The sequence below is a fragment of the Myotis nattereri genome (genome assembly GCF_964212035.1).
Source record: "Myotis nattereri genome assembly, chromosome: 1".
Classification (NCBI taxonomy): domain Eukaryota; kingdom Metazoa; phylum Chordata; class Mammalia; order Chiroptera; family Vespertilionidae; genus Myotis; species Myotis nattereri.
Genome location: NC_138075.1, coordinates 147,152,939 through 147,171,235, shown reverse-complemented (window position 1 = coordinate 147,171,235; position 18,297 = coordinate 147,152,939). Strand labels below are relative to the sequence as shown.

General features: G+C 41.3%; 2 protein-coding genes across 2 annotated transcripts in view; one reads left to right on the top strand and one right to left on the bottom strand.

Annotated features, from left to right (window-relative positions):
• COL25A1 (collagen type XXV alpha 1 chain) overlaps positions 1–18,297 on the top strand; it is a gene marked incomplete at its 5' end in the record, with an annotated part of 476,430 nt that overhangs the window by 182,776 nt on the left and 275,357 nt on the right. The window lies entirely within an intron of this gene.
• On the bottom strand, positions 6,931–8,247 carry LOC308529713 (UV excision repair protein RAD23 homolog B; the record flags this gene model as incomplete). The annotated part of the gene is made up of 1 exon (XM_081105965.1): positions 6,931–8,247. The coding sequence occupies one exon, from the start codon at positions 8,245–8,247 to the stop codon at positions 6,931–6,933; it is 1,317 nt and encodes a 438-aa protein (XP_080962091.1).

Sequence of the window (18,297 nt, the reverse complement as noted above, 5' to 3'; positions counted from 1 at the left end):
TCACAATATTAAATACTAGACAGTACTGGACAATAGTAAATAGTAATATTAAAATGGGATCTACTGTTTCAGTCAAAGTTTTACTTCAATTACTTGGGTCTCAGTAGCAAAACTTCCTTTAATATATAATTACAAAAATATATTCTTTCTTTAACACTTGTACAAATTAAAATTATAGAGTTAGTTTCCTTACAGATATTTCATACTAAATATTATGTCAAGAAAGAGAGGAATTAAATCTTAGTTTTGAAAGTGGGAGTGTAGAATAGACCCATTGATAGGTCCATGGCTGTAGTCTGATGTCAGTAGATGCTGTTCTAATTAATGTTATAAATGGGCTCTATATTCAAAGTTGTGTTTCTAAATAATAATGAATATAGTCATTTTCAGGAGGAAAAAGTCAGGTCCACAAATCAAGTATTTCACTAGGAAAAATGTACATTAATATGTAAAACTAATACTCCCATTTTTGTGCCATGGTATATCACCATGAATTAATCCTCACAGGTCAAAATACTACTACTATTCATTATGTGCTAGTGGAAAAATCAAAACAACTTATTTCTACAAAGTAAGTTATGACCCTGGAAGGTTTAAAGAATTATATTATTAGAAGTGGTTATTAAAGTTATCCTTTTCATTTCTGTATTTCCTAAAAATGAAAAAATAAATCTGTACTTTTAATTTCTTATCTTCAGAAAATAATGCATAACATCATGAAATGCATTCCAATATATCAAAACCTCTCTCTTAGTTCAATAGATTTTACCAATAGCTAATAGAAATCTTACTAATACTCCTTTTACTTTTTAAGAAATATATATTTCTATTGTTTTCAAAAAGGAAGGGAGAGGGAGAGATAGAAACATCAGTGATGAGAGAGAATCATTGATCGGCTGTCTCCTGCACACCTCCTACTGGGGATCAAGCCTGCAATCCTGGCATGTGCCCTTGACTGGAATCAAACCTGGGACCCTTTGGTCCATAGGCCAACACTCTATCCACTGAACCAAACCAGCTAGGCCTCCTTATACTTTAAAAGATTCTATTATTAAATTAATGTGATATGATTTATTTTAAATGTGGTTATTGGATTAGATTACTAGACAATTTTTTTGAGATTTTATTTAAATTAAAATTCTTTTATATGTTGTCAAGAATAAAAGTTGTAAAAAGCAAATCTGGTATAAGACCCTTATTTTATATCTACCAATCATAGTTGATTAGGCAGGATAGGGTTCCAAGAAAAGTAAACTCTTCAAAGGGTGTTGGAAGTAGCCTCTCTGAAAACTTCCTTGAGAATCTGAAAGCAAAATTGCAATTTTACATATATATTAGACTATTTAAAGTCGAATGGCTTTCCCTCCCTGAGATATGGTCGTTGAATGAGCGCACCAACCCCTCTTTCTCGCTGTGACACTATATAGTGATGAATTTGTGACTAGCCATCCCTTTACCTTCATTCTTTTTTCTTTTTCAAATCTAATATTTTTAAAATTCAAACCTTATGGCACTTTTCAGCACCACAAGTCTCCAAATCTAGTTATGATGAACTTCAGGTAGCAACTTGTATCTCTATCAAAGGGTGGTACCTTTCCTATTTGCCCTGGATAAAGATGTATAAGAGAAAGGATTTGACTGCCCTGGTTGACAATATCTTGATCATATACATACCTTTATCACCCTGTCTTACACTCATGGACTACCCTCATCATTTTTCTTGTATATTCCCGTTGGATATCTGTAAAATATGTGGTCTTAAAAACCAAAATTTATACTCTGCCAAAGATAATCTGATTAAGCCAGGCAGTAATAGAGCAGTATGTTTAAACCTTTATTCAGAACTAGAGGCTCAGTGCATAAAATTCATGCAATCAGGGGGTCCCTCAGCCCAGCCTGCACCCTCTTGCAGTCTGGAACCCCTCGGGGGATATCCAGCTGACGGCTTAGTTTGACATCCTTGGTGCTGTCGCAGAGGTGGGAGAGGCTCCCGCCACCGCCGCTGCACTCGCCAGCCATGAGCTGGGCTTCTGGCTGAGCGGCACTCCCCCTGTGGGAGCGCACTGACCACCAGGGGACAGCTCCTGCGTTGAACATCTGCCCTGCCCCCTGGTGGTCAGTGCGCATCATAGTGACCAGTTGTCCTGCCGTTCAGTCGATTTGCATATTAGCCTTTTATTATATAGGACTAGAAGCCTCATGCATGAAATTTGTGCAAGAGTAGGCTTTCGCAGCTGCAGCAGCTGCCTCAATCCCTCCCTCGCAGCTGCCACAGCTGCAGCCCTAGCTTCATCCGGAAGGATATCCAGTCTAATTAGCATATTATGCTTTTATTATTATAGATGGTCTTTGGTTGATTACCTTCCACCCACCCAACCATGATCAGGGCCAGGGAAGGATACAGGAGGTTGGCCAACTGGGGAGGAACTGTGTGTGGGCTCCAGGGCATATTCGGCCTGTCTCACTCAGCCCTGATCGGCTGGACTCCTATTGGTGAGAGCGTCTGCCCCCTGGTGGTCAGTGCACATCGCAGCGAGCAATTGAGCAGCTTTAGCATATCATTAGCATATTATGCGTTGATTGGTTGAACGGACAACCAGACACTTAGCATATTAGGCTTTTATTATATAGGATAGTCTTGTGCTCAGGCACCTTTTACATTTATATCTCTTCAGTGTCTAGAACAGTGCTGTCCAATAGAAATACAATGCATACCCCATATACAATTTGAAATTCTCTAATAGCTACACTTAAAAAAAATAACAGATGAAATCAGTTTTAATAATATATTTTAATCAATTGTATCCAACATATTCTTTTCAATATTCAACAAAACATTACTTACTAATAAGATATTTTTTTATCCTTTGTTTCATGCTAAGTATTCAAAAGTGAAAGAGCTACTTCACTATCTTCTCTTAAGAGCTCTTTGTCAAATGAAGTTACACACTATTGTATACTTGGATCTAATTGACAGATAATCTGAAATCAGCCAAAATAGTGTTAGAAATATACACTTTTGTTCACCACCATTATGCTGAAACTCATCCCTTGTAGATATTATACCTTGAGATATGAATTATGGTATAAAATTATTATGATTAGTATGATATTTACAATTATTTTTATTTCTTTTTTATATCATTCTTTTAAAATTTCCAGTTTTGTTTATGAATTAAAAACTAATAGTTCAGTAATATATAATTTATAGATAAACATATTATAAATATAGGTTTGAAATTGAAAGTGGTACATGATCAAAAATGTTTGATGACCACTGGCTACCAGGATAAAGTCCAAATATTTTAGTTAGTTTTTAAGGTCCTTCTTCCCTGCCTATCTTAATCCACTGTAGCTGTCAATGCTTTGCCCCATGGTTCCTCTAAATCAGTGGTTCTCAACCTGTGGGTCGCGACCCCTTTGGCGGTCAAACGACCCTTTCACAGGGGTCGCCTGAGACCATCCTGCATATCAGATATTTACATTATGATTCATAACAGTAGCAACATTACAGTTATGAAGTAGCAACAAAAATAATTTTATGGTTGGGTCACAACATGAGGAACTGTATTTAAAGGGCCAGAAGGTTGAGAACCACTGCTCTAAATGAAGGCCACCAACAAAGGCCAAATTCTCTTTCTTAACTTGTTTGTTTGAACCCAGCATACTCACTTCTCATATCTGTGTTTTTGCTCAAGCTTATTTTTTGTTTGATTCTCTCCTTCATCTTTCAGCTATAAAAATATTATCGTTGAGGATTCAGCATAATTTCCAACTCCTGGAAATCATCCCTGAATGATCACTCCATCCTACATTTTTATCTTTCTAGCCTGAATTCTTATATTATTTTTTCTATGTCATTTATTTTTTTTAAAATATATTTTATTGATTTTTTACAGAGAGGAAGGGAGAGGAATAGAGAGTTACAAACATTGATGAGAGAGAAACATCAATTCAGCTGCCTCCTGCATACTCCCTACTGGGGATGTGCCTGCAACCAAGGTACGCGCCCCTGACCGGAATCGAACCTGGGACCCTTAAGTCTGCAGGCTGACACTGTATCCACTGAGCCAAACCAGTTAGGGCCATGTCATTTATTTTGATATCTGTTTATCGACCACCTTTTATTATTTGTCCCTTTTTTAAAGTCTACACTCTCTTTTCTCAACTATATTTTAAGTATTTTGAAAGCATGGACTTTGCATGTTTTTATGTTACCTTTTAGTACCTATTACAGTGTATAGAGCTGCAGAATATGTAAATAAGCACTAGTTGAAACAGAATTAAGACTTAAATACTTCTTTAAAAAAATACATTTGTCATTCTCATCAGTATGCCCTATCTTAGTCTCTGTGGTCAGAGGGTTTTTATTGATTAATGTGTGTATGCTCTGTAGAAAGATGGGTTTAATAATAATAAATTGCCAAGGAACTTTCTGTTATCTCATCTCAGAACTCCACAATTCTTGTATTCTTAAACAGCTTTATCTATGCAAGAGAGGGAACAACTTAGAGACATTCCTTGAAGGGTTTCATAAACTTGTCCAACTCTATATAATCTCGCATAATTTGTTATTTTAATATGAAATATGGTATGGTTTATTAGCAGAAATGCTGTTGTATTATGTAGGTAAAAAGATAATATTTGACATCTGTCAAGGGACTGGGGCAAATTTCACAAATCCAAGTTAGCTTGGCCCAGGCTTCAGGGTAATCTCATCATGTAATCGCCATTTAACTCATATCTTGCTTATGTTAATCATAAATTGTCCTCTCTGAACATTTTTGTGTTATCTTTCTATAATATTTAATTATGACTTAGTTTTGAGGAAAATGAGAAATTATTTTATATGTTAGTTTTGAGCACGACAATTACTATTTGAGTGAAAAACTGCAGAAAAATTATAGAAATTATTTAACAAAATAAAATGCAACTAAATAAAAAACATGCTTTCCTTCACTTATTCCCAAACTTGGTTTTACATAGAATCACTTGAAGAGCTTTTTTTTTTTTTTTTTTTTTAAATATATTTTATTGATTTTTCACAGAGAGGAAGGGAGAGAGATAGAGAGAGTTAGAAACATCGATGAGAGAGAAACATCGATCAGCTGCCTCCTGCACATCCCCCACCGGGAATGTGCCCGCAACCCAGGCACATGCCCTTGACCGGAATCGAACCCGGGACCTCTCAGTCCGCAGGCTGACGCTCTATCCACTGAGCCAAACCGGTTTCGGCTTGAAGAGCTTTTATAAAATGCACATTCCAGTCTCCCTTAGACTATTGAATTAGACTCTCCAGGCTTGGAATCATGTTTTATAGTCTGTCCAGTTGGGAAACCCCCTTCTCCCCCTGCTCCCAGGTTCATACACTGTTAGAGCACAACATGCTTCTTACCAAGGCTTACATGTTCTAAAGGTAATACTGTTCTGGGGCAGGGCAGGCAAGCCAGAAGGGACCTTGGATAGTAGCTTCTCTGATTCTCTCTTCTCCAAAGGAAATTCTGGCAATTAGATAGCAGACAATCCCCCGAAATCACCATTTAAGAAAGTTTTTTTTCCAATTTACCATGGGCCCTGGTTTTAGTTTTGCATTCACCTACTCCAGGATGCACAGCCATGTCATGATCAGCTCCCAGGACTAGCATAACCCGGGCTAACAGCCGTGGGCAAACTAGGGCCCGCGGGCCGGATCCGGCCCGTTTGAAATGAATAAAACTAAAAAAAAAAAGATCGTACCCTTTTATGTAATGATGTTTACTTTGAATTTATATTAGTTCACACAAACACTCCATCCATGCTTTTGTTCCGGCCCTCCGGTCCAGTTTAAGAACCCATTGTGGCCCTTGAGTCAAAAAGTTTGCCCACCCCTGGGCTAGAAGGTTCCTTGACCAAGGGTAAGCACTTAAGCACACTGTTCAAGTATTTTTTGGGCACAGAGAAGCCAAACACCATTTAGGATAGAGCTAACTGCAAGGCAAAGTCCCTGCCATGACTTGGAGCAGAGATGTTCCTTGGAGAGGAACAAATAAAATTTAAATAGCCCCTGTAGCATATCTTTAGATAACCAGAGGAGGCATATCAGGGAATACTTTTGTCATTTCTCATCATTTTTGACTATTTAAATTTTATTTGTTTCTTTTATAAAAGATTTTTTTTTTTTGGTTTTAAAACTTTTACTGCAATATAACAAGGAAGTAAACAGTAATTAGACACCTACCAATTTCCCCCCAAACAAACCAAAAAAAATGTAAACAGGAAATAAGTCTGCCTATACTTGTACAGCTTCTCAAATCATGTCAGAAGGGCCTCACATTCATTGATCAAGAGATTTTAAAATAGCAGTATTTTCACTTTAAGAAAAGGTTCCCCTTCTTCTTCACCCCAACCCAAGTATTTAACATGAAAGAATGGGCTTTCTTGACATTAATTTTATACTTATTTGGAGCAGCAACAATAACCATCAATTATTTGGCATCTCTTCGCAGTTGTTCCAAATTTGTTTCAATTTCATAAAGCCATTATCCAGTGTTGCCATGAAGTAGAGACTGTAGATTCTAGGTAGCAAAGATTCTTTCTGAAACCAATGTTAAGTCAAAGAAATATAAAGCAGGGCATTACACTAAATTTCTGGATCTAGTACACTAAAAAGAGTGAAACCTAGGAAGTTACCTACTGTTTTATACAAGAGATAGAGACCTGCAAAAGCTGCTTTTTGGTTGTCTATTTTACACACTGTGTGGATCTGCAGCATCTGCTAATTGAAGCAGACATGCATTGTATTTATCCTAGATCCCTCCCTCCCACCCCCAACAATCTACTACCTTATACAGGTATTGTGGATATGAGCCCAAGTCATCCCAGACAATCCAGTGAACAAAGTTAGTGTAATGCACTGGTGTGAAGTGTGAAATTAAAAAAAAAAAGTCCCTTTCAATCTTCATCAAAGTTTTGCTGTAGAAGAAAATTGGCAGCCAAGTTCTCATTCTTCTCACAAGCAAAGTATGCTTGTATCACAAGTCCTTCAGGAAATCCTAATGCCTTTAACCTTTCTATAGCTTCTTTTTCCTGAGGCGTTACTTGAATGTAGTTCATGTGACCACTTCCAGCTTCTGCAATTCCTCCACTGCCTCCTCCACCCCCTCCTCCTCCTCCTTGACCACCAGCTTCTTGAACTGGTTCATTTAACATCTGAATAAAATGCTCCTGGTGTTGGCTAATTTGCTGCAGTAATTGAGGATTTTCTCGACCTATCTGTTGTAGCAATGCTGGAAGCAGGGAAGGATTCTGTTGAATAATTTGTCTCATCTGTTGAAACTGAGGTTGATTCCGTAAAAATTCAAGGGGATGTCCTCCAGAACTTGTTGTTGTAGTTGTTGCTGTCGTAGTTGCTGCAGCTGCAGCCACTGAAGACTGAGGAAGTCCAGTAGTAGCTACCGGAGGGGGATCAACCACAGCCTGACTTTCTCTGTCTCCAGGAATTCCCATTAAAAGATACTCCACTGCTCGGTCAGGGTTGTTGAAACTGGCTCTCAGGGCTGCAATTACTTGCTCTCGTTCATAGCCCATTGACATGATCTCAGTTACCATATTCTCGTAAGACTGACCTGTCACAAGTGCACTTGTTGCATCTTCAAAAAGATTTGACCGAGAAGAATCTCCTGATGTACTGTCAGTTGATGTCGGGCTAGTAGCCACTGGTGTTTCTGCTGGCTGTTCTACAGGGTTCTCCTGTTTTGTGGCACTAACAGGTGCAGGTTCAGAAGATGCTGTTGCTGATGCTGGAGTGATAGATGTAGGTGTGGGAGTAGGAGTAGGAGTGGGAGTGGGAGTGGGAGTGGGAGTAGGAGTAGGAGTAGGAGTAGGAGTAAGAGTGGGAGTGGGAGTAGGAGTGGGAGCCAAAGCAGGGGTGGGGGTTGGGACCTGAGCCACAGCTGGTGCTGTGGAGGAACTAACTGTGGTAGTGGTGGTAAGATTTGATTGCTGCGTCGTTGTTGGTGCTGGTGTTGTCACTGCTTTGGGTTTTGTTACCATAACCACCACAAAGTTTTTCTCATCAATTTTATATTCTTTTAGAGCAGTATCATCATTGAGGATTTTACCTGCATAAATTAACTTCTGACCAGCTACAGGAAAGGCATCTTTCCCCTTTTCAGATTCAATCTTCTCTTTCAGTGCTTTCACCGTCTCCTCGGGGTCGATGTCGATCTTAAAGGTCTGCTGCTGGAGAGTCTTCAGGGTGACCTGCATGGTGCCGCCGCGCAACTCCGCTGCCGGGCCTGCTCAAAAGATTTAAAATTATTTAAAGTGAATACACATGAAGTATGAGTGTTGCCATAGCTACCCTTTTATTTACACAGTGTCTGGAAGTTGTGTTTAAGTTTGTGATGTGTACAATATCAATATTATACACTGTTCCCCACTCCAATTCTGTTTATGGCTATCACACCACCATCACATTCAATAATATTTCTTTTTTAAAAAATATATTTTATTGATTTTTTTACAGAGAGGAAGGGAGAGGGATAGAGAGTTAGAAACACCGATGAGAGAGAGAGAGAGACATCGATTAGCTGCCTCCTGCACACCCCCCACTGGGGATGTGCCCACACCCAAGGTGCATGCCCTTGACCAGAATCGAACCTGGGACCCTTCAGTCCATAGGCTGACACTCTATCCACTGAGCCAACCCAGTCAGGGTCAATAATATTTCTTTACTAGTTAGATCCACATTGTGCATAACCACATAGACCATAAAGGCACAATATTGCAAATATAAGGAACTGTTCACTGTTCACTGAGTACTAAGTGACTTTTAGTCCATTTAGTCTGCCTGCTAGTCCCCCTAAGGTTTTGTTTTTTATGCCCTATTTTTTTTCTTTTACCTATGAGGCATCTAAGCTCAGAGAGTAACTTACCTGAGGTTACCCAACTAATAAATGATGGAGCCGTGTTTATATGCCACACTGAATCCAAAATCAATGAGTTTTCTGGTTTAGCATACTGTTTCAACTAGAATTTACTGATGCATCAATCATTGATGCCTTCTTTGAATATTGGAAAGAATAACGGGCCAAATTACGACCAAGAAACGTTGAAGTTTCATTATGCCTTACAAATGTTTAATTTGAACAGCACATACTAAGGATTGAAGACATGGTTCTAATACTCAAATGTACCAAAGCACTTCGAATATTTATGGCTAGGAAATAACATGCAGTACCAGTGCAGTATTCTGCCTGATCATGAGTAATTCTTATTCAGTATTTTGAAGCACTTATCACTTTCTTCACTTCTGTTATTGCTCTTATCTAATTCTTTAAATTAATGAAAAAAAAATGAGTTGAAAGTAAGAATGTAAAAGGAAACAAAGAGAGAAGGATGCCATGAGGCAATATCCCATAGCTTTTAAAATAAAAGTTAACAGGTCATCTTGATATTTTGAATAAATGCAGTAGACATTTTCTTAGACTGTAGTCAGTATCTGGTATGAGAATTTCTTTTGTCCTAAAAACAGGAAGATATGCCGTACTTTGGAATGTTTTAAAATTGTGCACTGGTTTGAGTTTCTATTATTTTAACATCATTATTCTGTTTTGTTTTTATTTTTTAATGAACCTTTATTGTTGAAAATACTGCATATGTCCCTTCCCCCCCATTGCTCTCTACCCCTTCTTCCTCCCCCAGGCTTCACCACCCACAGTCTATGTCCTTGGGTTATGCATATACGCATATGAGTTCATTAGTTGATCTCTTCCCCCCCCCCCCCACCCTCCCCGGCCTTCCCTCTGAGGTTTGACAGTCTGTTTGATGTTTCTATGTCTCTGGGTCTATTTTTGTTCATCAGTTTATGTTGGTCATTAGTTTCTACATGTGAGTGAGATCATGTGATACTTATCTTTCTCTGACTGGCTTATTTTGCTTAGCATAATGCTCTCTAGGTCTATCCATGCTGGCAAGAGTTCTTTATTTTTTATAGCTGTGTAGTATTCCATTGTATAGATGTACCATAGTTTTTTAATCCACTTATCTGCTGATGGGCACTTAAGCTGTTTCCAAATCTTAGCTATTGTAAATTGTGCTGCTATGAACATAGGGGTGCATATATTCTTTCTGATTGGTGTTTCTGATTTCTTAGGATATATTCCTAGAAGTGGGATCACTCGGTCAAATGGGAGTTCCATTTTTAATTTTTTGAGGAAACTCCATACTGTTTTCCACAGAGGCTGCACCAGTCTGCATTCCCACCAGCAGTGCACCAGAGTTCCCCTTTCTCCACATCCTTGCTAACTGTCGTTTGTTGATGATAGCCATCTGACAGGTGTGAGTTGCTATCTCATTGTCGTTTTGATTTGCATCTCTCAGATGATCAGTGACTTTCATCACTTTTTCAAATGCCTTTTGGCCTTCTGTATGTCCATTTTGTAGAAATGTCTATTGAGGTCCTTTGCCCTTTTTTACTTGGATTGTTTATCTTCCTTTTGTTAAGTGGAGTAAGTGCCCTATAGGTTTTGGAGGTTTTGTTTTTAACTGTCAGTACAGGACATGGTGATATGGTAATAAAATATTTTGGAATTCTTTTCTCAAATCAGAGCAGACCGGGTTAGGAAGCTTTGTTCTACCTTCTTGTTTCCAGAGGTGAATTTAAAATGTGGATCTCATCGTTTCCAAATATATTCTGATTCCTTGAAATTCTTGATTTACAAGAAGTGTATAAAAAATGAGTAAATTGGCCTCTCATGACTCAGTTTTTCTTGTTTTAGAAAGAATGTCAAGATTTACCAAGAAAGTATGTTTTTCATTTGTGTGCTTTTCCTGTTTACCACAGATTTATGAAAAAAAATGGATTTTTAAAACCCCTTTTCATTTCAATTAGCCAAATAATGAAATTTTCCCACATGCATATTTTCTTCCTAAAAAAGATGCTTCAGCACAACAAAGCACACAGGAAATAATTAAAGAGCTTGGTGAATGAGAACAAAACTTTGTGTTGGAATATGAATTGGAGTTATTCAGTGTATCCTTTTTGTTTCCTTCAAAGCAAGACCTGTTAATTGGTAGAATTTTAAAGACGCAAATATTGCATACTTAATCTTACCAGAAAAATAGCAACGCTGTTTTCAATTTGATGTTGAAAACATGTTCAGTTCCTCCTCCTTCCTATGTTTATATCTGCTATCAATTGCAGTTGTCACCTTATCAGCCCTCTGGGGCTTCAGAAGTGGGACTACTGTCACATATTTCCTACCAGAGTTCTCCTAGCTTCAGTTTACTCTTTAATGGACATAGATGACTGATTCCAAGTGCTGCAGATGGGTGATGATTACAGTAATAATGATGTTACACTACCTTCCCTAACAACTGCTAGCCTTCTTAGCCAATGATCCTGGGCACAAAAACCTTAAGGTTAATCATTTCATAGAGAAATGAAGTGTATTTCATAGAGTGTATTGAGTTTTATACCCCAAAAGTACTGTGTTTAAGAGGATGTATTGAAATTGCCTATTTTAGTCTCAATTTTTGAAGATTCGTTTCAGGTAGCTTTAGACTGGGCATGAAAACACCCACTAAAAGAAATCAGGTGCTCAGCACCCTGCCAGCTGTACTTAGCACAAAGTTTCTATAAATTCAGAGGTATTACTTCCCGAGAAAGCTATTTTCCCTTTCGCTGTGGATAAATCTGTGTATTGTATGGACTACCTGGATTAAAACCATCTTTGTAATCATTAGGATGGGATACCATCATGGTTTGTTCCCTAAAGGACAGCGATCTTCTATCTGCCTTCCCTCCACACATGCATTGTAGGAATAAAGTTTAGGTTTACACATCCCTTTGATAGCACTTAGGAAAGCAGTTTCCCAACTGTGGACGTAGGTTCTCCTGGAAAGTAGGATCTTGTTAGGTGGAATTACGTCTCAGGCTTCTTCTGCTTAATTTGTGGTGGTTGTTATGCTAGGGGGAAAACTGAGGTATTCTTTGTCTTTAACAATTCTCTAAGTATTAAGCAAACATGATAAAGAGGCTACTTCAAGCTGTCAGGGTACTTACCCAAGTGTCAAGCGCAGCTAAATGTATTCATTGAGAAATTCCCAGTTATATAGTGAAAGGGGAATAAAAATAATAATTTTTATCTTTTGCTATATTTTTCCATCCAAAGAAGATAACAAATTGTTAGAACTGAATTATTTGGCTTTATAAGTTTGTGTTTTGCTTCTTAAATTTAGGGTAGAAATCTCAGCAGGAATAGGACAATTCAAATTGAGATGGACCAGTTTGCATTTATTGTTCAGCATCTGCTGGAGAAGGGAAACTTCATTACTTTTCAACTGTTAACCCACCTTAAAAAATAAGGTATGGTAATTATTCATCCTCCACTGGCAATAAAGGATTAGACTCTGGAAGGAAAGTAAAAAGAATAAACAAATCACATGTCAATTTTTTTCATCTTTCTTTGTGATTGCATGTTCTCTAGTGATATTCTCTTTAAAAACAATATTTAGAACAGAAAAATAAAATAAAAAGTTTGTGTATCATTAAGGAGAGATTGTAACCAGAATGGAAAATTTCACAAAATCATATATTTTAGATTTTTATTTTAGAGGATAATTATATAGCTAATAATGTCTTGCTTCCACTGAGTGCTTTGCCCACATAATTGCATGGTGTAATTTAATTTTACAGTTTAGGACATTAATTAAAACCTTCAATTTAAATCAGGATAAAATGCTGAGAAATATATGGGATGGGGAGGAGAAGCTGAATAACTTTCTTGCTGTATAAAATAAAACACTGATTAAATAGAAGACAGAGATTGGAAAAAAAACCACACCATCTTGCACAAAAATGCTGATTTGATATATTTTAAAGTCCTTGTCAGTGCCTGGTAAAGCTTGATAAAAATAACCATAGAAAGCAGAATTTTCCCTCTTGTATTTCTAGTTTTGCATATTGTGAATTTCTTTTTCTTTGTGAATTGATCCTACTCTGAACTTTCAATGTAAAGCTGTCAGTGTACAACCTGGGCCTGCGGAGAAGGGTTAAGTGGCATGCAGATATTTTACATCTGTCCCTCAGCTTGTGCAAGTTCACCTTGCTGTTTGTATTTGTGTGTCAGAGGCAGTGAGCAAAGGTAAGGAGATGCAGGAGTTTCAAGATGAAGGAAAAGTCATAGGGAGATAGAAGTAATTCATGGTGGCTTTAGGGCTCAGGCGCATGTCCAAGAACAACTGGCCTCATCAAATAACTTATAATAATTATAAATATACTAGAGGCCTGGTGCATGAAATTTGTACACAGGTTCAGTCTCTAGGCCTGGCCAGTGATCAAAGTGCAAGTGTCTGGTGTGGAAGGGCAGGTCCCAGCTGACCTCTGGGTCCCCAGACTCCAGTGCGCCCCCTTCCACCTGGTCATGTCGTCCGAGTCCCCACATGGAGATGCGGTGAGCGCCGCTGGACGCTGTGGGCCGGGGTGCAGCATGGGTCTTTGGGCTGCCCAATGGAGTTGCACGGAAGCTGGGCGGGCAGCGCGCTCTCTCCCACCTGGCCTTGCAGACCAGCTCCTGTGCAAATCCATAGGGAACCCTACTGGACCCTGTGGTCCCAGCTGCTGTGGCCCAGATCACCAGAAGAGGCCACGGGGGTGCAGGGCAGGCTTCTCGTGGGTGCCTAGGAGCGAAGGGGGAGGGAGCTTCCCTGGTGCTCAAGCCCTGGTGTCCCGTGGAAGAGTAGCAGGGGGAGTGAGAGCAAGCTCTGTGGACACCCTGCATCGGACACCCCACATTCTCACAGCACCTCTGTCCCTGTCACCCCCGCCCCAGGTAGTTGACAAGAGTTCACAGCTCCCCAGGACGCTGTGTCACCTATGCCTGCCATGTTCTGTGCTACCCCCTGGTGGTCAGCGCATGTCATAACGAGCAATTGAACTCCTAGTTGAATGACCACCTGAGGGGACAATTTGCATATTAGGCTTTTATTATATAGGATACATATATCATGGTTCTTTATACAAATGAGGAAATAATTTCATTTTTCAACACCAATATCATCAATAGAATATTTTTTTGTTATTGTGAAATGTCTTATTTCTTAATCCGAAATATAAATATATTACTACATAATATTTTGTAAGGGAGAAGTTCCATATACTTTATTGTTTGTGTTTCCATATACTTATTGATTTACCTAAACCCTATTTTTGCCTTAATTTAATCATAGTCATTAAATAATTTATTTATCCATTCAACAAATATTGCTAATATGAGCTAGGAACTTATTTATTTTTTAAATATGTTTTTATTGATTTCAGAGAGGAAGGGAGAGGGAGAGAAAGATAGAAACACCAATGATGAGAGAGAATCATTGCTTGGCTGCCTCCTGCATACCCCCCTACTGGCGATTGAGTCTGCAACCGGACTTGTGCCCTGACCTGGAATTGAACTATGACCTTCTGGTTCACAGGTCAATGATCAACCACTGAGCCACACCAAGTAGGCTCTTAGTTTTTTCCTTGATGCTGAAGAAGATGCCTCTGCTGAGAAGTTGAACAAGCAGTACATGGACATCCTTTTCCTATGCACCTGACTTCAGCTAGATATATCCAGTTCTGAGAGAGGGGTGTTGAAGTCTCCAAATAGAATAGTAAATTCTTCTATTTCTCCTTTCAGTTTCATCTTTTTTGACTCATGTGATTTGATACTCTTTTGTTAGGTGCATACACATTAAGGATTATTATGTCTTTTTAGAGTATTTCTCCCTTTTTCCCTGTGCAGTGCCCCTCTTTGTTTCTTGCTCTGAAGTCTACACGCTGAAATTAATATAACTACTCTTTTGATTAATATTGGCAAGGTAGTTTCTTATAGACAACATATAATTGATATTTGTTTTATAATCCACTGTTTTCAATTCTGTCTCTGTCTTTTAATTAGTGTGTCTGTACCATTGAACTTAAAGTGGCTATTGCTATAGTTGGATTAATATCCATATTTGTTGTCCTACTTTTTGTTCTTATTTTTGACTGTCATACTTTTTTTGCTTTAATTGAGCATTTTATATCATTCCATTTTCTCTTTCTTAGCATATCAATTATGCATTATGCTTTTTTTTTAGTGGTTGTCCTAGAGTCCACAATATATATTTACAACTAATATAAATCCACTTTCAAGTAACATTATCGCACTATATGGGTACTGCAAATATCATATAATATTAAAATAGTCCTAATTTATCCCATCCCTTGTATCTTTGTCATTCACTTCATCTTATCTAATAAAAGAGAAACATGCAAATTGACCATACCTCTGCTACTCCCACCAGACACGCCCACCAGCCAATCAGGAGCGAGTATGCAAATAAACCCAACCAAGATGGCGGCAGCTACGGAGCTAGAGTGAACAGGAAGCTTGGGTTGCCCCTGGTGATGGAGGAAGCCAAGTTTCCCGCCTGACCTGGCTGGCTGTGGGCTCCATTCAAGGCTACAAAGTTTCAATTATAGAAGATAAATAAATCCCAGATACCTGCTTTAAGCTGCTGTGGCCTCCACTCAAGGAGGGTCTGGGAGCCTGGGTTTCCCGGGGCTGTGGCCAGCTGACAAACAGCCCTCAGCCCCTCACCCAGGCTGGCCAGGCACACCAGTGGGGACCCCCACCCTGAAGGGGCTGTGGCCAGCCTGCGAACAGCCCTTAGCCCCTCACCCAGGTTGGTATGCCCCACAGCGGGGATCCCCACCCTGAAGAGGGTGTGGCTAGCCTGAAAATGGCCCTCAGCCCCTCACTCAGGCTGGCCACAACCCCAAGGGGTGAGGGTCTCCGCTGGATGGCTTGGCCAGCCTGCAAACAGCCATCATCCCCTCACCCAGGCTTCCCAGGCACCCCAATGGGGACCCCCACCCTGAAAGGGGTGTGGCCAGCCTGAACACAGCCCTCAGCCCCTCACCCAGGCTGGCCAGGCACCCCAGTGGGGACCCCCACCTGAAGAGGGTGTGGCCAGCCTGAACACAGCCCTCAGCCCCTCACTCTGGGGGGCTGGCCACGCCCCCCCCCCCAGCGGGGACTCTCACCCCATGGGGGCCTGGCCAGCCTGCAAACCCCCACAGGCCCCTTGCCCAGACCACCCCACGCCCCAAGGGAACCCCCACCCTGATCCAGGACACCCTTCAGGGCAAACCAGCTGGCCCCCACCCATGCACCATGCCTCTATATCTACACTAATAAAAGACAAACATGTAAATTGCACCTTTGCTACGCCTTAAGCCATGTCCACCAACCAATCAGAGCTACTATATGCAAATTAACCCAACCAAGATGGCGGCTGGCAGCCACGGAGCTGGAGCAAGCAGGAGGCTTGGTTGCCCCAATGATGGAGGAAGCCAAGCTTCCCACTTGCCGCGGCAGACTCTGAGCTCCACTCAAAGCAACAAAGTTTCAATTATAGAAGATAAATAAACCCCAGATACCTGCTTTCAGCTGGCTGTGGCCACTGAGCTGGAGCAAGCAGGAGGCTTCCCTCCTGCCTGCCCTGGCCGGCTCTGAGCTCCTCTCAAGACTACAAAGTTTTAATTATAGAAGGTAAATAAATCCCAGAATAAAAAAGGAAGAAAACAAGGAGAGTCTGGGAGCTTCCGTCACCAGGGGGCTTGGCCAGCCTAAAAACGGCCCTCAGACCCTCACTCAGACTGGCCAGGCATCCCAGTGGGGACCCCCCACCTTAAAGGGTGTGTGGCCAGCCTGAAAACAGCCATCAGCCCCTCACCCAGGCTGGCCAAAGCTCCATGGGGTGAGGGTCCCTACTGGGGGGGGTGGGCTTGACCAGCCTGCAAACAGCCATCAGCCCCTCACCCAGGCTGGCCAGGCACCCCAGTGGGGACCTCCACCCTGAAGGGGGTGTGACAAGCCTGCAAACACCCATCAGCCCCTCACTCAGGCTGGCCAGGCACCCCTGCGGGACCCCCACCCTGATCCAGGACACCCTTCAGGGCAAACCAGGCAGCCCCCACCCATGCACCAGGCCTCTATCTTATATAATAAAAGGGTAATATGCAAACTGACCCTAACAGCAGAACGACTGGGAATGACTGGTCACTATGACACACACTGACCACCAGGGGCCAGACGCTCAATGCAGGAGCTGCCCCCGGTGGTCAGTGTGCTCCCACAGGGGGAGCTCTGCTCAGCCTCAAGCCAGGCTGATGGGTGCCAGTACAGCGGTGGTGGTGGGAGCCTCTCCCGCCTCCTCAGCAGCTCTAAGGATGTCCGACTGCAGCTTAGGCCTGCTCCCCGCTGGCAAGTGGACATCCCCCGATGGTTCCCGGGCTGCCAGAGGGATGTCTGACTGCCAGCTTAGGCCTGATCCCTCAGGGAGCAGGCCTAAGCCAGCAGGTGGACATCCTCCGAGGGGTCCCAGACTGCAAGAGGGCATAGGCCGGACTGAGGGACTCCTTTGAGTGCACAAATTTTTGTGCACCGGGCCTCTAGTATACTAATAAAGAGGTAATATGCTAATTAGACTGGGAGACCTTCCAGAAGACCTTCCGGACGTTCTTCTGGACAAAGCCATCGTGGTGGGGCTGAGGTAGAGGCAGTTTGAGGCCAAGAGGGGAGGGCAGTGTGTGTGATCAGGCTGATGGGGGTCGGGGCTGTTGGGGGTAAGCAGACCAGCAGGGGTGCCTGTTGGGGGCAAGTAGGCCATCAATGGAGGTCAGTTGGAGGTGGCAGGGGGTGGCAGTTTGGAGTGAGCAGGCCAGCAAGGGAGCTGTTGGTTGTGAGCAGGCCAGTGGGGAGGGAAGGTGAAGGCGAGCAGGTCGGCAGGTAGAGTGGTTAGGGCCAATCAGGCAGGCAGGCAGGCAGGCAGGCAGGTGAGCAGTTAGGAGCCAGCAGTCCCGGATTGCGAGAGGGATGTCCGACTGCCGGTTTAGGCCCGATCCCTGTAAACCAGCAGTAGGACATCCTTCGAGGGGTCCCAGATTGGAGAGGCTGAGGAACAACCCCTCCCCCATGAACAAATTTTGTGCACCGGGCCACTAGTTTATATATAATCATACATAATTGATTACATTGTTATTATTTTGAGGAAGTTGCTATCTGTTAGATCAATAAAGAATAAGAAAAATAAAAGTTTTCACTTCACTTTCACTTATTCCTTTTCTGATGTTCTTCCTTTCTTTATGAAGAGCCAAGTTTCTGAACTATTTAATTTTCATCCTCTCTGTAGAACTTATTTTACCTTTTTTTTTGCAAAGCAGGTCTACTGGCAACAAATTTCCTCATTTTGCTTGTCTGAGATAGTCTTTATTTCTCTATCACCACA